This window comes from Manis pentadactyla, chromosome 1 (assembly GCF_030020395.1).
Source record: "Manis pentadactyla isolate mManPen7 chromosome 1, mManPen7.hap1, whole genome shotgun sequence".
NCBI lineage: Eukaryota > Metazoa > Chordata > Mammalia > Pholidota > Manidae > Manis > Manis pentadactyla.
This window is the reverse complement of record NC_080019.1, coordinates 224,724,188-224,750,586: the sequence shown is the minus strand read 5'-3', so window position 1 is coordinate 224,750,586 and position 26,399 is coordinate 224,724,188. Positions and strand designations below refer to the sequence as shown.

The window sequence follows — 26,399 nt, the reverse complement described above, 5'->3', positions numbered from 1 at the left end:
TGCTCAAATAAGTGTTTACTGAATTGAGTCATCCTTTTATGTCTTGATTGGGCCAGAATTTTGCTGACAGATCCTCTAGGTTTTACCATCACCTCCACCCAGTGGTTCTCAATCAGGGCGTCCAACCCATCCCCCAGGGCCACTGGGCACTACCTGGAGACACGTTTGGTTATCCCAGGGTTGGGGTGAGAAGGGGTGGTGTGGGCTACTGGCATTTGGGGGGTATAGGCCAGGAATGGGGCTAAACACCCTGCACTGTACAGGGAGACCCCACCAGCAAAGAATCACCCAGCCTCACATGCCAGGAGTGCTGAGGTAGAGAAACCCTGTTTACCATGTGCCTTTCTTGTAGCTTATTAAATATTTTCCAAAGTATCTCCTGTAGTATCAGCTACTGTAAGTTTATCATCATGCCATCTCCAGGAGACAGGGCACATACTATTAACTGTTGGAGTCAGAAGAGAAATTGCGTACTGACCGATGACTTCAGAGGGTCCATCAACGCAAACTCCAGCTCTCAGTCCTTCTCCTGCAGTACTCTCCTAATGACATTGCACACTGTGCGTGGAGTGTGCAAAGGATGTGAGTAACCTCTCTGGTTCTTTTCAGTCCGGTCATTAAAAATCATGACATCAATGACTTTCCTTTCTGGCCTCACCTGCTATTCTTCACACTGTTTTAAGAAGGTTGGGTTTTGCAGCTAGTAGATCTTTCCAATGTTAAATGCTCACATGCAAGATTACTTCCCTAAGTGGGTGGTGCCTTTTGTTTGCATTATTTTTAATTGAAGGTGTTTCTCAGAAGAAATGGAATAATAAAGAGTGTCACTTGGAAGTACACTGCCAACCCCAAGATCAGGGAGTGAAATGAAAAGTTCCTAACAAAAATGAAAGCACACGACTCTCAACCCTAACTAACCTTTAGTATTTTGCCTCCAACACAAAGCATTTGAACAGTCACTATAGTTCTCTTGATAGAAAAATGGTTTTTCTAAATCAGAGACAACTAATATGATATTAAATATATTAGTGAAAGGCATTTAGGGTCTCAAGTTTTCCTAATCTTAGAACATATTAGACAGCTTTTAAAGAGTCCTGAAGTCTATAAAAAGTTCTATAAGTAATAGACTTTAAAAGATATAAAAATTTAAAATCTTGAATCCCATTTCTTTCATGCAACATGATCCCTTCATACACTTTTAATATAGACTCAGAATTTGTTAGGCAAATGCAGAGCCCTTCAAATAGCTTGAAGAGAGAGTCTCTCTCCAGAGAGCAATTTCCCTTTTTAATCATCTGTGTCATACAGGTTTGAGTAGGAGCAGGGAAGAGAGACAACCAAAGAACAGTAGAATCATAGGAGACAGGAATATCCTTTCATCTGACACAATTCAAACCACTTGTTTAACAGTGTTAATCATTTTCTTTCAAAACAAATCAAAGAAAAGTTGTTTTATATTTCCCAAAGACGTTCATTTTGGATGAGTCAAGTGGCCTCCCAAAATACCATCAGCACTCACTTTTGGAATTGGTGAATTTAACTAAGACCTTAGCTTCTGCAAATGTCTGTTCTCTTGGACCAATCAAAAAGCTTCTCTGAATTTGAACATCATACAGTGCAGAGCCCACCTAAGCAGGGAACTGAAAACACCTTGACTTTGGAATTTCAAGACCCAATTTAGCAGGAAGCAATGTGAACCAAAGAAAGATGGCTGTCTTAGAAGCTGCTGGAAATGAGGTTACCAAGAAAATGAAACAAGCTCACAGATGTATCTAGGTGTGAAAACTCACTGCTCAAATACTGGCAGTAGATTGATGATGTCAAACAAAGATATTCAGTCGCCCACCACCTCATTTGATTTTCCAGACAGACTCAATCAAATACTCTCATTCTTTTGTAACTTACTGTTTAATAATATAATCTTTACTAAAATGGAAGAAAAGAAAGATATAGCCTTAACCTACAAACTGAGAGAAAACAATCTTATTTCTTCCTGCTAGTATCTCAACACAGAATGCTCTTCCCTTCTCATGGGAATTATTTCCTGTGAATGTTTCTATACTAAGACATTTTCTTCCTAGTAAGAATTAGAACATAGACCACAAAACTGAAGGGTGTTAGGGCTTAGGAAGGTAACAGAATAAAAGGAAATGAGCTTAGTGGAGACTTAGGGTGACTTGGAGAGACCAAACTCTGTCTAAAAAGAATGGCCAGCACTCAACTCAATGGCTGGCACACCAATCCTTGCAGGAATGAGATTCCAGATCCTCCCATTTTCAAAAAGAGGAATGTGAACTTTTAAATAAAAATTTCTGATTTTTAAGTATCAAAAGCAAATTTAAAATTTTGAACAATACTTTGCTGGCTAAACAAATTCTGCCTGTGTGCCTGATTTCATCTGCCAATTTGCAGCCTCAATATTTAAAGAAGAAAACGATTTAAATGATATGGACCTCGTGACTCTTCCTAAAGAAGAAAACGAGAAATGGCTAAGCAGATGGATCTTATCAGGGCCTGACTCCTTAGTTGCTGGTGAATTCTTGGGTCTTCCTTAATCATAAAGAACTTTTTGTAAAAGTGTTATCACATCTAAAGGTCCCAACTTAAAATTTCAGGACTTTTTTTTAAGCTTCAAAACATTCTGTCAGACAGAGAAGATGTCCAGAGAAAGACATTTTCTGTGTCAGAGGAACACAAATAGTAGCTGAACACTTAGGATTTTGGTAAACCTGTTTCTCAAAGACATACAGGGAAGATCATGAAAATATCCATCTTACAGAGGGGCTTCTGAACTAACATGAGGCTGGTGGTAGAGAAAACTCCAAGCAACAAGAAATACAAAGCAGAGGCTGTATATCATGGTGAAAAATGCAGCAAAAGAGAAAGAAACCAGTTTCATCCAATTGAACCAATAATACTAACAGCTGATGGGTACTGCCAAATATTGCAGGGAAAGCCGATGTCTTTCTTTGCAAAGCAGGGCCAAACTGAATATTTAAATACAACATATGTCATGGGAAGAATAAGGTGAATCCCTATTTCCTCATTCTTGACATTAAGATTCACAAACAGGGTAGAACTCCCCTTTCCAATTCAAAAATGAAGTTTCATTCTTTAATGTTACAAAGCCAACATTTCTGAGAAGTTTCTAGAAAATCTTTTGCTAACAGTTAATAAGGGCAATACAGAATAAATCAGCAAGGGTCCCGACAAGGCTCGGTCTCGCTTCTCTTCCTCACTCCCCATCCTCGTTCCCCACTAGGACCCCAGACGTCTCCAACCTCTGCAGCCCAACCACCTCTCGAAGCAGCACAGTCAACTCCTCCTTCTGAGAGCTAGAACGAGGAAGGATGAGCAGGACAGCAGCGAAAGCCCCAGCCCACAGTCACCCTTACATCGAGGACGGTACCTGCTCAGGCTTCAGTCCCGGCGGGACCCACGCGTACTCCTCCAAGGCGCAGCCCGAGTCGTCGTCCGAGGTCGAGTTCCTCTGGAAGTCAAACATGAGTTTGCTGACCGTCTTCTCCATCTCCAGGGGCATCACCGTCACCATGTGCTCCTCCTGACGGCACTTGCAGTGCAGGCAGATCTTCCTGCAAGCGGCAAAGGCAAGGGGGTGAGAAGGAAGGCAGAGGGAACCATTCTTTTGCCTGGCCTGCCAGTCACCAGCGCTTGGATCCCAAACCATAAAACGCATTCCTTGGCAACTGACTTTTGGCAAGAGCCTCTAAGGCAGCGCTTCGCGGCACGTCTGTGTTTGTCGAAGGCGTGGTGCTTCGCACGCGGCACTGCCTCTTTGGAAGGTCAGAGGCCGGGGGTTGGGGAAAAGCGGAGGATGTTTAAACATGGACCCCAACCTTTTCTCCTAAATTAACATCCCAGGAGGAAGGCCAAAGGGTCTTTTAGTTTTACTAGATACAGCAGTCGATGTGGACCATGGCCACAATTTCCTCACCTGCAATAGTAATTAGACATAATATATATGCAGGTCAGAAATATTACAGATTTAATAAATACTGACAACATACCACTTTCATAAAAGACTCCAAGACCTTGCAAAATGGAAGTGGTTTTAAAAACAGCTGCAGGGGAGATTTTCTTTAAGAAGAGCAAAAATATTGTTTCCTCCGCTGAACAAATCAGGCCATAAGATCTCATGGGAAAGATATTTGCAGCTCCCCTGAGGACCCCTGTAGGTTTGAAATTCCGAGCAGAAACCCAAATCTTCACCGTGTTGTCTTTTTAAAAATATGCCCAAAAGGCTCATACGTGTGAATTATTTCAAAAGGTAGCAAAGATAATCTCTCCTTCAAATTGAATATTTCTCTTTAAGGTATACCTTCTGTTCCCTTTTCAATGGCTACAAAAATGATGAATCAGTGAAAAAGGCTGATGTCAGCAACACAAAAGCATTTCTAGCTTGTTGCAATAAAACAGAGAAGAAAAATGGAGGAGGAAGATTTTAAGAAAATAAACTCTACTATGTGTACTCTGACCTTTATGATTACTTTCCCTAGCACCTTATAAAGGCAATAAAAGGGCCCAGAATCCTAATCCCCACATGTGCCTGAATTTTTTGATAACAGCTCTGTTGAGATGTAACTCATATACTATAAAATTCACCATTTTAAAGTGTACAATTCACAGGCTTCTAGTTTAGTCACAGTGTTGTGAAACCATCACCACAATATAATTTTTAGAAAATGTTCATCACCCCTGAAAGAAACCCTGTGCGTATTAGCAGCAACTTCCCACATTCCCCATCCCCCCAGGCCCTGTCTCTATGGTTTTGCCTATTGTGGAAATTTCATATAAATAGAATCATGCAATACTAGGACCTGGTATTTTGAAACTGGCTTCTTTCACACAGTATGATGTTTCCAAGGTTAATCATGCTGTAACATGCATCAATCCTTTATCCCCTTTTATTGCATTATAATATTCCAATGTATGGATATATGACACTTGGTTTATCCATTTATCAGTGGGTGGACATTGGATTGTTTACACTTTTTGACTAATGCGAGAAATACTGTTCTGAAGATGTACAATTTTTGTGTGAACATGTTTTCAATTCTCATGGGTAAACACCTAGTAGAATTGCTGGGTCATATGGTAACTTTATGTATAACATTTTAAGGAATTGTCAAACTGTTTTCCAAAAATATCTGTACCATTTTACATTTCCACCATCAAACAATGAGGGTTCCATTTTCACCACATCTTTGTCACACTTATTATTACCTTTGTTTTTGATGGTCGCCATCTTGGTGGGTGTGAAGTGTAACTTATTGTGGTTCTGAATTGCACTTCCTGAATAGCTAAAGATGTTGAACATCTTTTTACATGCTTATTATATATCTTCTCTGGAGAAAGGTCTATTCAAACCCTTAGTCCATTTTTAAAATCCTTTGTCATTTTATTGTTGAGTTAAAAGCGTTCTTTGCACATGTTTTCGATCCAAGTCCTTTGGCTCTTGTAACTTTAATATTTTGAGGAACTGTCAGATTTGTAACAAATATATATACAAATGTACACATAAATGTAATGTGCAAACACTTCCTCCCACTTTGTGGGTTGTCTTTACTCATTCTTGGTGATGTTACTGAAGCACAAAAGTTTTTTTTAATTTCAAGAAGTCAAATTAAGTTTTTTCTGTTGTTGCTAATATTTTGGTATCATATCTAAGAAACTTTTGCTAGACCCAAGGTCATAAAGATTCACTCCTATATTCTCATGTAAGGCTTTTATGGTTTTAGCTCTTTTATTTAGGTCTATGATCCATTTTGAGTTAATTTTCACATATGGCGTGAGGTAGGAGTCCAACTGCCTTCTTATGTAGCTATCCAATTGTCCCAACACCATTTGCTAACAAGTCTATTCTCTCCTCACTGAACTGTCTTAGCATCCTTATAAATAATCAACTGATTATATGGTTTGTTTCTGGACTCTCAAATCTGTTCCATTGATCTGTCTATCCTTATGACAGTACCTCACTGTCCTGATTACTGTAATTTTGTATTAAGTTTTGAAATTGTCAAGTGTAAATCCTCCAAGTTTTTTGCACTTGAAAAAAAAAGTTTTAACTCTTCTGAGTCTCTGGCATTTGCATCATAAAATACAAATTTTAGGATTAGCTTGCCAATTTCTGCAAAAAATCCAGCTGGGATTTTGATAGGGGCTGCACTGAATCTGTAGATTAATTTGGAGAATATTGCTATCCTAATAATATTAAGTCTTCAAATTCATGAACAAAACATGGCTTTCCCCTTATTTCAGTATACTTTAATTTCTTTCAATGTTTTTTTGTGGTTTACAGTTACAAGTCTTGTACTTCTTTTGTTAAATTTATTCCTAAGTATTTTATCATATTTGATGCTAAGTGTTTGCTTAATTTCATTTTCATACTGTTACTGTATAGGAAAACAAATGATACTTGTACATTGATCTTACATCACCCAATCTTGCTGAACTCATTTATTAGTTCTAATTGTGTATGTGTGTGTAACCTTACCATTTCCTATATATAAGACTACATCATCTGTGAACAGATAGCTGTATCCCTTCCTTTCCAATATGATACCTTTTATGTCTTTGTCTTGCCTTACTGCCCAGGCTAGGCCCTCAGGACAATAGTGCACAGAAGTGGCAACTGTGAATGTCCTTGTATTGGTCCTGATCCTAAGGGAAAGTATCCAATTTTTCACCAGGAAGTGTTATTTAGCTATGTGTTTTTTGTAGATGCCTTTTATCAAATTGCAGAAGATTTCGTCTATGCCAGTTTGTTGAGTGTTACCTCAAAAGGGTGTTAGATTTTGTCATATGCTTTTTCTATATCTTCTAAGACAATCAGTTGGTTTTTGTTCTTATTCCACTAATGTCCTGTGCCTGAATTTTGTCACCACAAGGACATGAAGAAACAAAATCAGTTTGGTCTAGCCAAGTTAGGCTTGTCAGGTTCTCACACCCCCGGCTTCTCGTAAGATTGAATGTATACATAGACAGAATGCATACTTGGATCTGGTTTGCATCTCCAAAGTCCAAGTGGTTTGCAACCAAACCCTGGCCATGGCTTTTAAAAATAGAGCTCATTTTAATTGTAAGTCTTTAATTAATCAGCTATTGTAAAGAAGTCAAGGGTATTGGGAAGTGATGGGGTTCTCTTCCCTCCAGAAATTTTTATGCCAGTTTATGACTTCAGCAAATTTAGGAAGCTCTTTGGTGACTACCAGTTTTACTAGAAAGTCATACTTTTAAAACAGAATGCAGAGGAATTTTTACAAAATTCAGTCTCTATAATATTCATCAATGAAACTCACTTATTCAGTAATACAGGTTAGAACATAATATTTAAGGCTGGATGGAAATAATCTAATGAACTGAAGGTCCAAGAGAAGGAAAAAGACAAGAAGAAAGTGAAACAGAATTACAGAACCAGATCCAGAATAAGTCTTGTTGAGGAGAACCATGAACAGAAGAAAGCGGGGCACGGGGGCTAAGGGCCCTCTTCAGTCATTCAACGAGTAACGATCAAGTGCCTACTGTGTGCCAGGCACACAGGATATCTGACTGAAACAAGTATCTCTGCCTTCACGGAATCTATATTCTCAGAGGGGGAGAAACACACAATAAGCAATACACCTAACAAGGTGTTTCGATCACATAGTGTATCAAAGGTACTGAGTGCTACAAAACGAGAGGTGAAGCAAGCAAGGTGAGGGGGACCAGGATCCGCGTGGGCTTACTTGAGCAGAAGGCACAGCCTCTGACTTATACCTTGACACACCGGGTCCCAGTACTTGCACAACAGTCCTCTGTGGCAGGAAATTGCATCCCCATTTCCCAGAGAACAAAACAAAGGCTTGGAGAAGTTAAGCAACAGGTTCAAAGTAAGCCCTAAATCTGAGCTCTGAACCCAAACAATTAACCACAGAAGGCATACCTGGCTCTGACCACAGAATAGCCTTTGGCCCCTGAACAGGAAATCTATTTAGCAACACCAAAACCAAAGAAAAGAAAGAAAGAAAGAAAGAAAACAAAAATGGTAAACTGAAACCACTAAGACCTTATACATTTCCCCTGCAAGCTGCCTGCCTTCCACTCCTCATTTATAATTAACAGGCACCCCTGTGGCAAGGCATGTTCATTTGCAAAGAATTTTCAATCTTTGAGTGATTCCATGACAGTCTTTGGAATGACGAATTTAATAACCTGTTAAAAAATGGAGCACCCAAGGCCTAGGTGCTCAGAAAGGAGGAGAGGGTCAGAGGTAAAGCCAAGGGGGTTTCTCTTGATCCTCACTTTTCTTCCCCTTGGTCACAAAATGCACACATCAACATCCCACAGCTCCCTCTTTCGACACACTGATTAAAGCTTTTCAGGAATATGTGGAGAAATATATGATTTGGCTTTTTTTTCCTAAGAAAAAAAGACATTTATGAAAATAGAACCTGCTAGTAAACCAGGATTTCATTAAAAATAAAAAACATAGACACACAACCATAGAAAGTGCACATTGGTTTCATTCTGTCAGAGCTGACATTCTACCTGCACATAATTGGGCTTGTGAATGACAGGTTTCCAAGGAAGACAGCGTGATTCAGAGAGCAGAGACCGGGCAGGCCCCCTGCTCCCCTCCCTCCACCCAGCAAGGACCTCTGTAACTCCCCACCCCAAACCGCAGCTGTTAATCCATTCTCCACACACGCGGAAGCCACAGCCCACTGTCCCATGGAGTGCACGACCCTGGCAGGCAGGTGGGCACTCTCTTTCTAACCATCACATGGTACTCTGGCCATCTGGGCCCGTGACTACACTGTTTGGAGAATGACTAACAATCTGAACAATTAACTTGCTTACCATGATAGGAGGATTTATTATAAATAGACTGGGCATGTGCCGGGTGGGGGGCGGGGGGGAGCATCTCATCTTGGAGATGTTGACAGATTATTTACAACACTGAACCCTGAACCACAGTGTCTTGTTTTGGGTGAGAAGCAATAGGGTAAAGATCTTCCTGTAAAACACGATTCTGACAAGTTCAGGTGGCAAACTGTAGAATTACAGCTTTAGTTGGGACTGTAAACCTCATTAAGTCTTTAAAAAAAAAATCTCCTCTCTTTAAAACCCCCTCCCTCTTTTTTAATGAGAGGAAGCAATATATATATATATATATTTATTTATTTATATATATTTTGCCAAGTAGCCAAGTAACTCATTTGTAGAAACTCAACACATAAAACAGAGCTGCCCACGTTGATGTGGGAGAAGGAAACCAGGAGCCCAACTTCTCTCAGGCTCAACCTTTTCCCCAAACTCCCATCATTTTCATGATGTGAAGGTCCTAGGGTTCCAAAGCTGTAAGTTTGGAAACCAGCACACTTTCCTGGACAGCTCAAGGTCACTTCTAGTACTTACCAATATATGACATAGGTATTAAGTAATTTGATAGGTGATGGAAAGATGTAAAAAAGAGAGGCTGTCGGTGGCTTTTAAGAGTTGTCAGTGCCTAATAATGAAACTCTGCATACACATGATTCTAGTGTATCTGGTTGTCAAGACATTACATGGAGATGCTCGGGGAGCAGTGGTGGACTCTGACCTGAGCCCCGGGACGGGGCCCAGGGCTTGTTTCTGCCACTCTACCAGTGGTTCTGATGTGCACTTGCAAGAGGCCGAGCCGGAGTGTAGGCTGAAAGGGGTGTGTGTTCTACCGACACGTCTGATGGTTGTAGCAACTCTGGGCAATGAACATTGGAAAAGCTGCTCCAGGGGATCTATGCCAACCCCTCCTGATCACTATATCTCAAACTCTTAGAAAACCCAGTCGCCTTGCCACTCAGCTGGGCATGTGTGTGAAAAGGTACTGGTGAGAGGCAGTACTACATGAGCCGCCAGGACGGGGACTCGTTGCCAGCCCCGGCTCCGTCCTCCTGCCTGCCACCTCCCCGGTGGTAGGGGCCTCTCTGTCCCAAGTCCCTGGCCAGATCAGGCTCAGGCCACTGTTACGCGCAGGCTCAAAGGGGAGCTTGCTTCAAGAGTGGCTCGGCGCCAACACAAGCCCAGTGATGGACAAGGAAGGCACAAGGCTGGACTCAACATGGCAACGCCCCAGGCAGCTGCTCTCAGGTATGGGAAAAGAGATTCTTGTTAAAGACAAGGGGATAACATAACCCAAAGTCCTCCATAGCTTTCTGCTAAGTAACAGATGTGTCCTGGGTATTTAAACTCTTCCATGACTCTGGCTCACGAAAGGCAAAGAATAACTCCTTTTATTCTTACATGAAGAAAGTGGAAACATTTTTCTCCTCATTATAAAGTTACTGCTTCCTTAACCCTAAAAAAAAAAGCTATAAACAAATTAATGTAGAAAAGAATCAGGCATTACAGATAAGCAAGAAGAAGAAAAATATTTCAAAACACTCACAATCCCAGAGATAATCACTGTTAAACAGAAACAGCTGCTGGTCCTCTCTGTCCTTCGTGTAAAGAAACTGGAGACCAGATTTCATTCTATTGGTTCCCCAACAGCAAGTACCAAGAGACAAGACTTTGGCCTGAAATGACAAGACATGAGCCAGAACCACCCACACATGCACACATTCTCAGCAGAGAGATGTGCGTTATTCAATCCAGAAAAGTGGCTTTGTTCTGATCTGCTGCTCTGTAGCAGGATCAGACAATTTATCTACATAGCATGGAAGATGCCAGTGGAACTGCATGTATATGCATGGTTATCACAGAGTTAAGTTAGGTCCCTTAGATTAAAAAAAAAATCTGAAAACCAGATTTCAACAGCTATCGACTTTCAATTTTCTATGCAAGTGGGGAGGGATGGAGCGTGGATGATTTAAAACCACTAAGCCCTGGCTCTGAATTACATCTTTGTACATCAGTCACATCCTCTTACTGCCGCAATAACTTAAGGAACTTCAAACCGCCTACAGGATCCACCCTGAACAGTCTAGACTCAGGAGGCTGGGCAGGAATCTGACTTTCCCGGTCTGTTTTGTTGCCCAGTTTCCTTGAATTCCCAAGAAGAGCTTCGACTTTTCACACTCATGCAAAGCATGAGCCCAAAATGAGGCAAACATTGTTCTGAGATTACTACCCTTACTACCCTCAGGTATGAGCAGGTAAGTGTTTTGGGTGAAAAGAATTTTTACTGGGCTGCAGGCTGCCCAGAAGTAAGCGAATAAAGAGACACTGGGTGCTGGTAGCAGGAAAGGCACTGCCAGGCTGTGCTCACAGGGAGCCAATAAGAAATGGAAGTGGGGGCTGCCTGCCCTAAGACATGGCTGAGATGACCTATGTGGATACGGCAGATGCGTCAAAACTGACCACTAAGAGCATAAGATGGTCACTTCCAAAACTGCACAGGATGCCTAATTATTTGACCCCCTAGACAGGGCTCAGCTCTGACTTTCTGCAGCTCTCATAAAGCACAGTGGAGAGGATCAGAATGTCAGAAAGGGAGGCAGGCAGGAAATACCTTTGTGGAGGCTGGACTGAAATGACGTGAGGATGTTCCAGGAAGTGGAAGTCGGCCCCCAAAGGATCACAGGCACCACACAGCAGGTCTGCCCTCCGGGGCTCTGCAGGCTGCTTCACACGGACCCACGTTTTCATCCCAGAGGATGGCGGGTAAGGGTGAACGCAGTGGCTATGTTGTGACCATTAGTATAATTTCTTAATTAGTGAATGTTTTACAATATTTGAATTATTTTACATAGTTTATTGCATTCTCAGTCATCCTGTAAAGTTGGCATTTTATCCATTTCACAGATAAAAAAGTTAAGGCAGTAAACTCCTAAATGACTGAAGTAACGCAGTTTCGATCCATGTCATCTGACCCCAGGACCAGCGTTCCACCACCTTGTTGTAAGGAGAGTGGCCAAATCTTCCTTCCTTCTGAAGTGACACTGGAGCTGTGACTAAAGCTGGAGTCTGAGGCACCTCTGAGAAAACCCAGGGGGAGAGCCCTCCGGACAGACGGAGGGCGAGCACAAAGCCCCAAGGTGCGGAGAAGCGGCTGGGTCATTCTCAGGGGCCGCTGGGTGGCCTCCCCCAGGCCCCCATCACTGTCGGCATTAATGCCAGTGAGCAAACTGGCGGAGCCGCTGCCTGTCCCAAAGCTCAGCACAGATGTGAAAATCGGGGGACGGTGCCATCTCAGTGGGAGTTGGCAGGGCTCTCTCTTCTCCGAACTCCTTCTCCTTGGACCCCCTCCGTCCCTGGGTCCTGATCCCCAGATGTCAGCACATCCTGTTATTTGCAGCCTTGCTGGCCCCTCAGCAACCTGCCCCCAGCCTTAGTACTTTGTTTTCCCCCTTTCTTGGCAGAGAGTCTGAAGGAGGGACCCAGGCATGAACCTTGACACTTGCCATGTCTGGAAGTAAGATTCTTATCTCTGTGAGAAAGGAAAAAATGGTTTCCTAATAAACACAGAAGCTGAAGGGCGGAGACGGTGACAGGGCCAGCTGGGTAAGAGGCCGGTGTGTGCGGAGAGCCAGTGCCACGCAGCCCGGCTCCCGCTGGCGGCCCACCCTCCGCCCGGGCCCCCGCAGCCCCGGCCATCTGCACCAAGAGGCGCTTCTCTCTTGCAGGCGCGGCCAAACTGGGGATAGGGCAATTTTCAGTAACAGTTGTTTCTTCTGTTAATATGTCCATTCATATTTTGATGAAGAAATACACACAGCACCCTACTTGACATGAATTTATCTTGTAATTGTTGAGCAGTGGAAACATATTCCCTCCTAAAAATAAGCCCCCTGGATGACTTTTTCTCAGAAAAATGTAATTTGAACCTCTCTCACCAAATTTTGATTTAGGGGTATGATGTCTCAGTAACCAACAATATCTTAGATTGGGTTTCCCCAGAATCAGATTCTCTGGAGCTAACTGAACACGAAGAACCATGGGAGAGGAATCCTCGAAGCCCTAATAAGGACTTGGAGAAGGGAAGGATGCCAGCATAAAGCGAGGTCACGAGCAGCCTGCGCCTTGGGCAACTGTGACTCATTTTCAGTCGGTAGCCACAGAGATGGTTTAGAACATTCCTGAGACACATTCTGCCAGACAGTCAATGAGGCAGGGGTACTTATCTGCCAATTCCCAAGTCATTGGGTGAGGACCACCCTGAAGCCCTTGGGTCTGCCGTATGTGCAAGGCAGGCTCCTACTGCAGCCAGAGCCACGGGGCAGGGTCCACTGGATGGCGAGCACCAAGAGGAAGAAGGGAATGCCAGAAAAGGGTGCTGGGGGCAGCCTCATTTATTAAGCAATCATTTACTGAACATCCACTAGGTACTATGCATTCTGGTAGGTGTTGTGGGGGTTCAAACAAAGCCAACAAAACAAAACAATAAGCAGTCCCTGTTTGACTGGCACATAAAGATAAAGCCACGAAAGCCAGCCCAGACATTTCACAGTGAAGAGTATGTGGGTGATATTTAAGAGAATATCCTTGTTCTGAGGAGATAGCTCCTCAAACATAATCAGGTAAAGGATGATGTTTGCAACATATTTTCAAAGGGTGGAGCAACAGTAATAATACAGGAAGGGAGCAAGTAGCACATAGGTGGCAAAATGTTAAGATAGAAATCTAAAAGGGTGTATGAAAGTTCATTACACTATTCTTGCAACTTCCATTCATGGCAGTTGTTTACAATAAAGAGGTAAAACAAACAAGAAAATGAGCAGTCTGTGACCCTGGTGTTAGGTCAGTTACTAACAGAAAACCTACCATGTGCTGGGCACTGCACTACACAGAGGTCCTGGTAATGAGTGATCAAGGAGGGCTTCCTCGAAGAAGTTGGACCTGGAAGTTGCTGAGTAGGAGTTCACTGGGCAGAAAGAAAAGAAGGAATATTCCTGACAGGCAAGTAAAGGCATGAAGGTGGGAAAGAAAAGGGCATCAAGATACCGAAAAGAGTCTAAGATGGGGACAAGGTGGCAGCTGGAGAACTACATACACAATCCATGTGAAGGGGTTTTGATTCCTGCGAAAGCATCCACAGGCCAATGAGAAATCTGCCTACCGAGCACACAGCAAGCTAATTCAGTATCCTGATGAGTAGCCACAGTAAGTCCTCAAAGGAGAAGAGCTTGGCCACTGCTGGTGTCGCCATGGCAACGCTGCTACCTGCATCAGTGCATCCCTAGGAAAGGCTGTGGGCATCTAAAGAAGCTGATTTCCTCGCTGCCTGACAGACCCACTGCCCTGCTAAGAATAAACCACAGTAAAGGAACTCCTTCTGGACAAATTCTTCCACTTCACATTGTCCACATGTTAACTGTTATTTTCTGGCACGCATGCTTTTGCCTCCTTGGGCATGGAGCAGAGCATGTTCCAACAGTGCTTCCTTTCCAGGTGAGTCCTTCGGGGGACAGTTTCTGAGGAAATGACTGCCAACCGAATGCTAACACTCACCTCCAAACTTCAAGGCAGGGGCTGGAAGATTCCACAAAACACCTCTTTGTCTGCCTTTCTCTGCCATGCTTTCTTAGCTGAAGTGCTTGTTTAATTTCTACCTCCTTTGGGGAAGAAGTCAGCTAACCTCTGGTAGACAAGATCTGAGGCATTAAAAACTCGCTAAGTACTTAAAGATGGTGTATAGCACAGTGCATCAAGATCTTAGGTTCTGGGGGCACACTAAACTGGGTCTGAATCCTAACCCTGCCACTTCACTGAGCTGCTGCTAAGGATTAAATAATTAATGCATACTACATGCTTGGTAAATGAAATCTGACTCTCTGCCAGTGTGCTAGTCCCTATGCTATGTAAGGATAGGAATGAAAACAAATAGAATAGTCGTGGTTCCTGCTCTCTAGGAGTCAATCTAGTCAGTCCTTACTAATGTATTCCACATAGAATGGAAACATCAATGAAAAGTGAGTGGTGAACAAGTCATTTCGGTGAGTCTAAACACCCCATAGATACTTAACGGTGTGCCTAACTGAGCAAGGTATTTCGGTTATTATCCTTACTGAAGGATTGCTTATCATGCATCCCATGCTTTTGATATTTCAAGGTCACACAAATGACCTTGTCTTGCAAAGATAAAATAAGGTAGAGAGATCAGATACTAAATTAATGACCCCCAGGACTAATGAAGAATTTTAGAACTTACCTTGCACTTCCAATTCAGTTAACTTTCTGAATTGCCAAAAATCTCTACAAGGTTGGTCAGAAGAGCAAGGGCTCCTATTACCATTTTCCAAATGCAGAAAGCCAAGTTCTAAGGAGACAAGGCTGTGGGTGTTACTGTTACGTGCTAGTTTCTGCAGCTCCAAATCCACTTGGTTCCCCCTGAGCAAGGGGAAGTAAAGTCAGTTTGGTTTCATTTCTAAAGTATGACTTCACCAACTTTTCTTTTTAAGAAACCATTTTCTAAGTGCATGCCAGGCTCTGTGCTAAGCACTTTGCACAAATTCCTTACTTAATCCTCACAGCACAGCATGAGACAGAAATTATTATTATTATCCTCATTTTACAGATGGGAAAACCAAGGCTCAAAGTGTTTCTGGAATTTACCACGCTCCCGTAGTCAGAAGACTATGGAAATGAGAACACAAATCTGGGTCTACTGGACTTCAGTGCCCTTCACCAAACACCTGAATGCCTTTCTGAGGCCCTTCAGACTGACGGCACTGGTCCCCTAATCCATGTAAAACAAACTGTGCTTTTCTCCATGTTCGACAGAGGCCCCCAAATCACTGGCAAGTCATAGGAAATTCTTAAGTGGCTGCTTATTAATAACATTTTCAGTTTATATTAGGCCGCCTTTCATCCAGGGAAACGCGGCCAGCTCCATACACAGAGAACCACTGAAATCCAGCCGTTTCTGCTGTGGACGTGGGCCAGCTGGCAACAGCATCCCTCAGGGGTTTGGCTTGTGGGGATTTTGGCAACGGTCACACCCTTCAAAACTTGACAGGGGCCCTTTAATATCCGTGCTGAAGGGCTGGCGGCAAAACTTCCCAGAAATCCATGTTCCTCAGTGAATGAGGCCAAAGGCTCAGGACGACCCCAGTGGACTTGGGAAACAAGAGCATCAAGAAATTGGGTCTTTACCAAGTACTGATTCTGATCCTGGAAGTAAAGCCCCTCAATTTAGATTGGGTTAGACACAACAGGGACATTTTTCTTTAGTCCCGCAGGAGGGACCTGGCTTCATTCAAGTCCAGGGGGGAAAAAAGAGGCAAATTTCTCAGGGTCTCCCACCAGGGAGATAAGCAAAAAGGCAAGATGCTCACTTCCTTTCTATGGAAGCTGTGTCTGAGCAGCAGTTTATGTGGTTTTATTCTGAGCCACAGCTAGTTGCCTCATTCTGCAGCAGTGAGAGGATGGAGGGAAGTACACAGAGAAAGAATAACATTTCCTGGTTTCATGTTTTATTGGAAAGAAGCCCTTGATGAATTGAATTCACATGGTCTACAGGAGTAAGGTTTTAAAAATATTTAAAAATTGGTTATATTCACATTTGACCAGGCGATGGTAGAAGGACGTATGCCCTCTAGATGCACCCACACCCCCAAACCTGTTGGACGCAGTGCACCCACATGCTTTGGCATAGATGATACAGCAGACAACAGCCCAGCATAGGGACTTCCTGGGTGCCTGAGATGAGGGTTAGTCATTCATTCAGCACCTCTTCTCGCCACTGCTACCTTGACTCTCCAAGTCAGCATTAGTCTCCTGCCCCGGCCACAGCAACAGCCAGCTTCTAATTTCTGCATCTACCCTGCCCTTCAAGGATATACTTTCCACCAGTTGTTTGTTTTTAAAACAGTGGTGATACCACTCAATTCTCCTGCTTCTAATGCTCCATGGGCTTCCTGCTGCAATTAGAACAAAGTGCACACTCCTTAACCCTGGCCTTTCAGATCTGACAAAACCTGGCCCTTTCCTCTCCCCAGGTTCACTTTGTTCCACTTCCCATCTTGCATACCGTGGGTTCAGCCACATTGACCTTTTATTTGTCCTTTGAAATTGCCAAGCCATCCCTCTCTTAGGATCTTGGCAATGACTGTCCCTCTGCCTGGAACATTCCTCTCTCAGCTCTTTATGGACTGGCCTACTTTGCACCATTCATGTCTTCACTCAAAGACAACTCCACCAGTGACCTTACAACAAACAGCCCACTTCCCCTTCTCGCTCACTCTCCATTCTAGGATCCCTAATTTTCTTTTTTCTTAACATTTGTCACTGTCAGAAACTCTCTTACTCGTTGCTGCGTCTACTATACAGTTTTCCCACTATAATAGAATTTCCATAAGGTCCAGGAACTTGCCTTGAATCCACAACAATAAGCTTTTGATAGGTAGTTCTTTAAATCTCAAATCCCTAACGCCTACCTCAGGTAGATTTTTTTCAGCATCTGCCTTGGCAGTTTATGAAGCCTTTATGCACAAACAAACAAGATATGATTCAATGTATGGCATTTTCATTTTTTTATATTTATTTTTGCAATAACTGAAAATGTATATTTTTATTACAAAGATGCCAAAAATGTAAGTCAAGTATATGATCAGTAGTTGATCATCAAAACCACACCAAAGGAAGACTGCCTTTTTCCTGGGTTAAATGAAAGTATGCAAAAGAGGAAGGTGAGGGCAGAAAAAATTACATTTACTGCTGAAATGACTGAGATATCACACCCTAACTGTAATTTAATCCCATTAAACGCATTGCAAAATGTCCAATATTTTAAAGAATGCTTTGAATACAAAAAGACTGAATCCCCTTTCCATAACCCAAAGTAAATGTTCAAAAATTGTTAAGTGAACAATAAAAAGTACCTGAAACACAGAAGAAACCAGTATCCTGCAGGCCTGCCATGTGAGACTGCAGACGACTTACCCACCTGTGAAATGGAAAGAGAACCAGGAAATTCTCCTTCCAGCTCACAGAGCTTAACATTTGCTCCTGGTTACCAGGGAGAACAGCGTTGCATTTCCACAGGGCAGTTAAGGATAGTTTTTTCCAGTCCCATGTTAACCTTTTTCTGGATATATTTTGACATTTTACCTTCCAATTCAGCAGTTCTTTTACCTTTTGGGTGACTTTATGCCTTTAAAAATCTGCTAAAAAGTGAGATTCCCCTCCCTTTAAAAAATGAACATATTCACAGAAAAATCTGCATGTAATTTCAAAAGCTGATCAATCTTTGCTGGTCCTTTGGTGCTCATGGACTCCAAGCTGAAAACAGCTGGCTTCGAGAACTGGAGACGTGTACAAGGTCTACTTCAATATTCCCTACAGGGCTAGAGACAGTGCCTTGTATCTTGCAGATGTTCTGTGTCTCACTCCCTGCAACGTTCTTTTAAATGTTCAAAATAGCCATGTGGTATCATAGATATGGCTTAGGATGCTGAATGGTAGCAATTCAATGGCACAGGATTTAAAACAATCCCCAAGCATGGTAAGGGCAAGTGCACCACACTGGCGTTTAAGCGTCAGGTTAGGCGGCCAGACTGACAAAGTGAAAGGCAGGCAGGCTCAAGCTAGTCTGATCCATCAAGCCCACCCCGCCGATCAGGTCTGCTTCCCACCTATTCACAGTCCAGAAGCCATCCTAGCAAGAACCCAAGCTCTTATTGTTGAGAGTGCAACATACAAATTCTTGGCTTGCCATCTTCATCCTGCTTCCTGAGGTGATTCACTGTGGCCCAGCCTGCACGGGAAATATGGGAGGGGGTTGGGGTGAGGTGTTCTTGGTTCCAATTGGTGGCAAGTTCTAGCGTTGACAGGCTTTCCAGGTGACTTCTCAGATGATGCATGCAAATACAAGCAGTAGACTTAAGTAGTAATTTAACTGGACTCCTGAATCTTGATAGGTACGTGACCAGGGGAGGGCTTTAGCTAAGTGCTGCCCAGTTGCTGAGCCAAAAGCAGCCACTCCATAAGCACTGGCCACCTGACCAATGGCTGAACTGCCCAGTGGATGCTTACATAAAACAGTTCATTCTAAGATTAGGTATTCCTCTAGGAGCACGACAGAAGGAGAGCTGGATAAAGCCGCTCCATCACTATAATGAAAAGTGACAAGAACCTTAGGAGTTAATCAGAACAACAGGATGTATATCCCAGAGAAGGAGAGAAAATCTATCAAGGCCTTAATTAACCAAAAATTCAACTAATACTTTCAGTAAGCCTGCAGGTCATCTACTTTTGGGAGGAATAATAAAATGTAGAGTAAGTGGAAAAAAGAATTTCTTTTCAGCATTCCTAAGCAATTAGGTGTTTAATACATCTTTACAAAATTGAAAAGAGAAACAGCTTCCGTGTCTTAAAGGGGGACATGGCATGTAAGCTAAATCTCTTGGGCCAACTACAAGTGACGAGTACAGGCTGGAGGGCCGTGTTGGGAAGGATTCTCAGGTGCTGCTGGGGCTTGACAAAAAGCGTGTGGCGTGGGATCAGCGAAGTCTGCAACGGGCAAGGCATGGGGTCTGGGGATGCAGGTACCAGTGATTTGCCCTACTAATACTATGAGTAGGACATTTCTAAGAATGGGTTCAACCATGGGTGCACAAATAAAAATAATTCCCCTTGCCCCCTGGAGATTTCCTCTGTCATTCAAATAGAAGCTTCTAGGGGGATAACAGAAGGAAGGAAGTGTGTGTTTATCCTGCCCGATCACAGCCTGGAGTGAAGTCAGGGGACAGATACCAAACTCAGAGCATGCTCACCATTGATCTCTTATGACTTCCACTTGCAAGACAGGTTCACTGGGAATTCACGTTCAGGATGATCATTTACATGGTGGTCATGCCCTGAATCACAAGATACACTCAGTTGGGTAACCCTGCTCTTCCTATTAAGGCAGAAAAGTGACAGGATATATTGTCCAAATTTGCAAAAACAAAATTGAACACTAACCGAGATGTGACTCTGAATAACCAGAACCTCCCACTCCTTTTAGCTGACACTTCCCCCCACCCCCAACAGAACCACCCAGACAACAGAGCAAACACCTGTGTTCTTCAAAACTTCACAAAGCATTTGAATTTAGTTTATATGAACTGGGACATTTTTTAACCTAAAAAACAATATAAGCTCATCTGGGAAATATCTACTTCTTATCATTTCAGGTGCCCTAAATATTTATAAGTACACATGCAAAAATAAATGAATGTATCTATGGGGTAGGTTTGTGTAACACACACACATGCACACATACACTCACAGACAGAAATGAGTTCCCATCTTACACATCCATCATCTCTACAGTTGTGAAGCCTCCAGAGGCAGGTGGTGTGACTTCAAATCCCATCTTGGCCATTACTGGCTGTGTTACCTCAGGGAAGTTCTTTAGCCTCTCTGAGCTTAGCTCCTGTAGAATGCAGATAACAGATCCTACCTCATAAGGTTATCATAAGGATTAAATAAAATACAGCACGTAAAATACTGAGCACAGTGCCTGGCACACTGTGAACAGTCATTGTATGTTATTTTCTTATTACTCTGCAGAAGGAGAAACTGAGTCGCAGTGCAGCCAAGCAATTTCTTTGAGGTTTACTCAAATAAGAAATGATACAATTGGGACTCGAACCTGGGCCTTCCGAATCTAGTCAAATCTTCTCTCCTGTGGAGCACTTGATGCCTATTATAAATAGGTTGATAAGCAGCAACATCGGCATCACAAGGGAGCTTATTAAAAATGCAGAGTCTGCATTTCAGCAACACCCCAGGTGCGTATACATTAGACTGGAAAAGCCTGGGTCTTCTGCACTGTGCAGGACGCCTGCATACCTATCACAGCCGTGAGGGCTTCTGAGTGTGAATGAGCAGCTCCAACACACTGGGGGATGCATGCACCCCCTCTGCACTAGTGTGAAACACCCAAAGGTCAGGTATTTTTCCAGAAGGCTCTGAGTCATTCTCTGGAGGGTTATAGCGTCTCATTTTCCAGCACATATTCACAACACAGAGAGGCCAGGTTCTGATATAAAGCCTGACCTTTTAGTTCTCTGCCCAAGGGAAGCAGATGGCACAAATCAGACCCCTTCATTGACAAGACTGAGTTCATTCTGAAAGTTCACACTCATCAAGGTCATTGCTAGAAGAGAACTTAAGGGTCATTAGATTCAGGGTGCTCATTTTAGAGATGAAAGAACCATGGCTCAGAAAGGCAAACATAAATTCTAGTTAGACCTGATGAGCACGTGATCAGGGATCAAAAGCTAACAAGTAGGGCCCCTCTCTTAAGACTCCAACTGGGTTTGCTCATGACCACAAGGTCAGCCCAGCAGAATTCCTCATGCTTCCTCTAGTCCAACAGAAGGCTTCCATTGGCCAGGAGCTTTTACTCCTCATCTCAATGTGTCCTACCAACTTTCCAACCAGTTTCACTTTTCCATTCTAAAAGCCACATTCAAAGCCATAGTCAAAGAAACCACCATGCTGTTTTCTGGTGTCCCCAATTTTTTGCCAAAATATCAACCAAAAGGATTTTAATTCAACAACTAAATAATGAAGTATTTCTCAAATGAGGAATCCATACAGAAGATCTACAAGGCAAGAAAAGACATTCACAGAAGACATTATAGTCAAAAGTGTAACGAGGCCTAGAGTGGTGATATCTCCAGGCTTGGGAAGATGGTGGTCTTGGGTTTGAATCCCAGTTGTGCTCCTTACTGTCTGTGTAACCTTGGCCAAGTTACTTAGCTTCTGAGTCTTAGCTTCTCCCTTATTAAACAGAGCTAATGATACCTAGCTGCACAACTGCTGTAAGAATTTATAAGGCATGGAATGTAAAGCATCTGTCATGTTAGTACAGAGGAGGTACTCAGTACATGATAATTATTACTTTTTCTATATGTGCACACAAACACTAACACAGTCTATACACAGACACATGGACACCCAAAACATGAACTTGCATATATGCTAACAGCTACCCTGAACCTTGTGACCACAGTGTAGCTGTCTCTTAGCTAGGTTCTAGAACTTTCATGAACGAGCATCTTTTAGGACTCACAACTGATGAATCGATGCCAAGAAAAGAGATGGAAAAATGGCACTCTGCCCAGCTGAAATGAAATGCTAAGAACTCTTGTCCCAGTTACTTTTAACCCTGGATGGGGCTGGACAGCACTTGAAGGTTTGATTTTTAAGACGCCAAAGTGGGGTGAGGGAGCCTGAGGCCAGTGGCGCTCCCGGCCCGGCACAAGTCAGCCCTCTATCACCAGGCCAGCCAGGCTGCACATCACAAGGGGTCAGTGGAGCTCGTGATCACTCCAGTGCCTCAGTATGGTTTACATACAGCAGCTCAAATGCCAGCACCAGGAAGGAGGCGGGTGCCAGAAACCACCACTGACCACTGTGCCTTCTTCCGCCGTTCTGCGTAAGGCTAGCTGTGGTGACACTCCCAGATGAGGCCAGCCCTACCTTCCTTGATGCCCCCACTTCCAACCAGTGATGTCTCTGGGTTCTGTGTCCTTTACAGAGTTGTTAAGTCCTCTTTTGTGTCAGCTCCCATCCAATTTGAGTCTTCGGTTCAGCCAACTTGATTTTTACAGACTACGGCCAAACGTGTGCTGGAAGTCTGCCCTCTGCACTCAGCAAGGAAAGGCAGGCTCACAGTATACTTGAAACGAGTTCTTTTTAATTAATGCACTTTTCAAAATGGTCCATGATGCTCTGGTGGAGAGCGTTCATGTTTAGCCACGAGTAGGCTTTTAGGACTTAAAATGGCTGCACTATGAATTCTGTAGGACAGATGGGGAGAGAAACTACCCGCTGAAGGAGGACAGAGGCTCTTGTCTCTCCCAAAGGGAACCGTCGCCAGCTCTGCACGTCCATGGCAGACTGGGGATCGCTCAGACATTCTCCGGGCCGCCTCATCCCCCTCCTCTCCTCCTGACTCTGCCATCCAGTTTCTCTCTCCCGCTCTCTCTCCCCTCGCTTCTTTCTCCCTCTGCCTTGTCCCCAGGGAAATAATGAAACAAGCAAGCCTCCAGGGTTCAGAGGTCAGACAAAGAACTGCTCAAACAACAGACTGAAGAAAACAGAAAACCAAGACCCCAAACTCAACTGGCCGGGTCCCCAGGGAGACTCTGGAGATTCACGTTGCTGGCAACTCGGTGTGATGTTAGCCAACATTTTCTTCTCTGCTTCATTCAAACACACGCACACACACGGACAAGATATTAAAATCAAGAATGTTTCATTAAAAATCTTTACAGGGTGGGACGAGAGCAAAGTGACAAATGCCAGTCAAGAATATCAGTGAGGAAAACAGATTTTCCCAATGCCTAGGCCCCAAGCTTATTAGTTTGCTACAGTTCACAGTGACCGGCAGTTACCTGAACTGTACGCATGGCGATCAAGGAGAGAGTGTACAGAGAGAGGCATCAGTGGGCATTCAGACACAAAAACAAAGTCCTTGACACCAACGCCACCCAGAATTCCTGTCTGAAGGACAGAGCATTTTGAGTCTCGTGAGTTTGAAAACAATAAAGAACAGAGAATACCTTGGCTTGGGGCTTCTGAAGAAAGAGGTTTCTGCTCATCCAAGGCTGGCAGCAGAGTGGGGGGGTGAAGAGCGCTGCTCACACTCACTGCCTTTGGAACTGTCGGGTAACAGAAGCGACGCAGATCAGTGCCAGGATTTGGCCCCAGATATGTCACTTAGGGTGCGCTACTGTCCCTCTTTGGCCTTCAGTTTCCTCTTAAATGAGTATTGAAACTACTCCCCCCTGTTGTCTGCAGGCTGGAATTAAATGGGAAATAGGAAAGTCAACAGTACCATAAGGAAACAAGGAAAGTCCAACACCAAGTACCAGGGACTGGGCATGGGCCTCGCAGCCATCATCTCGCAGCAATCCCCATAAGCCCAGGGGAATTTATTTCCAGTTTTCACATGAGGAAACCAAGGCTCAGAGAGGTCAGGCAACTCTCCCAAGATCACACAGTCAATCAGAAGGCAATGGAGGTGGGTGGTTCTCAAGATGTAAGTACAATTCTCCATGCAAAACACAACTTTGCTCAAAACCAGAAGCAACCAGGAAGGATCAACTCTCTATTCTGAGTTCCCTGAGAAAGAATTTCATGCTAGAAGCCTCTGGCTCCTTTAATCCACTTTCAGTTCATCTTTTAAACCCCTGCATTGGCATTGCATTTCAGCTACTTTTAAAAGAAAGATGTTGGGCTGAAAGAGAGCCATCCGATGGTGTGACTGAAGGATGCAGCATGAAGAGGCAAGGGTTCAAGTCTGCAAGGACATATCACATCAGTGGAGACCAGCCAAGAGCAGAGAGGACCAGCTCACAGGCAGACTGGCAGGAAAGGTTCATTCCTTTCTCTTAACAGCTGACCTACAAGCTGAAGTCACCCATATGGTGACATAAATTCAGCCCTGAAACTTCTGAGGGGGCCAACTAGCAGGTAAAGCACATATGCAAAGGCCTCTTAGGATGGAGAAGAAAATGCTTCAATTCCAATTTGGACTCTGCAGCCTTTTATACGTGACTTGTCAGCTGTCCAAAATGGGAGGCCTTTTTTAAGTATGCCTGAGCCCCCCAGCAAGGGCTAAATGATTTTCATTATGCCATCCGGCTGTGCTGTTCGGCAAGATCCTTAACCCTGGATCATATACTTTATTCTGCCAACTCAATCAGTAGGGTGGAAAGTTTCTTTGAGTGGGAATGGATTTGGACATCACAGCAACTGGAGATCGCATCTTTTCTGTGAGCCAAACCGCCTTGCACAAAAATGAATGTTAGTCAAATGTCTTTTCAGTGGGCTGTCTTGAGTAACAACATGCAGTAACCATGATAAGAAAGGTAACAGTGACGACCATAACAACAATCCAGATAGCTAACATTTACTGAGCATTCACCACGCGGCTGGCACTGAGCTAGGTGCTTTCCCTACATCATGCCATTAAATCCTCACACCTACCGCCCTGCCGATAGGTTTGATTGCTCTCCACATTATACGGCAGGAATCAGTGCTCAGAGAGGTGGATCTTAGTACCTTCAGCACTTTCTGAATCCAGAGTGTGAGCCCTCGAGAAACACCATCCCATTACTACCTGTCCTCTAAGTTCCCTTCTCGTTCCTTAAGCTTCCATGAAGGCATCATCCATCCTGTATTTACATTTTCTCCCTCTACATTTCATGGTGAGCCTTTCCAAACCTGCCATTCCAAACAAGGCTATTCTACTATTTCTGGCTGCCCCATGGCTGTATATAGACTGCAATGCCCAGTGGAGCCAACTATGTTTTAATTTTCACATCCAAAAAAGAATTCCTGAAGGGAAAAGAGCATTTGATGGAAAGACAAAAACCTTTACAAGCACTCAAGGAGGGATTAAGATCCCAATTTCCAAAATATGGTAATTCTGTCAAAGTTGTGACTTACTCTGGAGCCCACGGGGACGCTCATTGTGACCCATCTGTGAAAGCCATCAGCAGCAAGCCTTCTGAGCAGCCAATCTGGCCTCCAGCAAGGAGACCAGGCTGCTGCGTTTAGTTTTGGTCTCACTGAGATGGTTTAAAACACTCTCAGGAAGAGATATTCAAGCAAAGCGAATTGCAGCCTTCCAAGCTACAGTTCTGGTACATGACAGTCCATGTCCATATATTCACGGCACACTGGGGCCCTCCCCTGACAGTGCTCACGGATACATTGACTGGAAGCAGAACTCTCTCACTAGGGAAATAATCTACATGTCTAAATTATACAAAAGCTCTGCTTTTGCAGCTGGAGGATGGCATTGCATCTGGTGTAGATCACTTTACCCTGGTGTGATTTGGCCCCACCAGGATTATTTGTGGTTCATAAAATTCCCATCAGACCCAAGCATATTCTAACACCACATAACAAAGAGTAATCATCCTAAAAATCTGTTATTTCATCGCCAAAATCTCCATGGCAGATCTGAAATGCTGTGACTGGCTTTTGGGGAACCAAGATGAGGGAAACTAACTGTGAACACTCCTCCAAGAAACCAAATGTAGAGATCACACCGAGTCACGTGTCGCAGCCAGGCTGTGCAGTCATATTCTAGAGCTCTGTCACCATTTCTAATCTGAAAGCATTAGCTAAAATTAAATCTAAATTATTCGAGCACCATTTCTTTACCTGGAAGTCACAGCTAACTGCTCGTTCCTCAGAGCCTCCAATCGTTTCTGACACCCTGAGATGAAATGACTACTGTGCGTGAACACTACCAGGTGTTTGGTCTTTAAGCCCTCTCCCCTTTTATTACATATTTTTTAAAGACAGCTGCACTTTCTCTTGGAGAAATGCTGCTTCTCAAGCACTAAGACTCAAGTGTTTCCTGAGGACTCCCTACAGCTGTGACATGTCACTTTGCAATTGAGCTTTCCAATAAGCACAGAAAAGGCAAAAGGTGCCAGAGGGCCACTAAAAATGCCACCTGGCCA

The 26,399-nt window shown here is 43.6% G+C and overlaps 1 protein-coding gene across 6 annotated transcripts in view; it reads right to left on the bottom strand.

Moving 5' to 3' along the window:
* Nucleotides 1–26,399, bottom strand: part of PRICKLE2 (prickle planar cell polarity protein 2) — a 303,043-nt gene that overhangs the window by 79,164 nt on the left and 197,480 nt on the right. For 4 of the 6 annotated variants that reach the window (XM_036877995.2, XM_057507903.1, XM_036877997.2 and 1 more), the window contains one exon: nt 3,410–3,593. In XM_036877995.2, the coding sequence (XP_036733890.1) occupies nt 3,410–3,593 (184 nt within the window). Of the gene's footprint in view, nt 1–3,409; nt 3,594–10,426; nt 10,773–23,480; nt 23,529–26,399 lie in introns of those variants that run through there. The other 2 variants (XM_057507906.1, XM_036877998.2) reach the window with 2 other exon arrangements.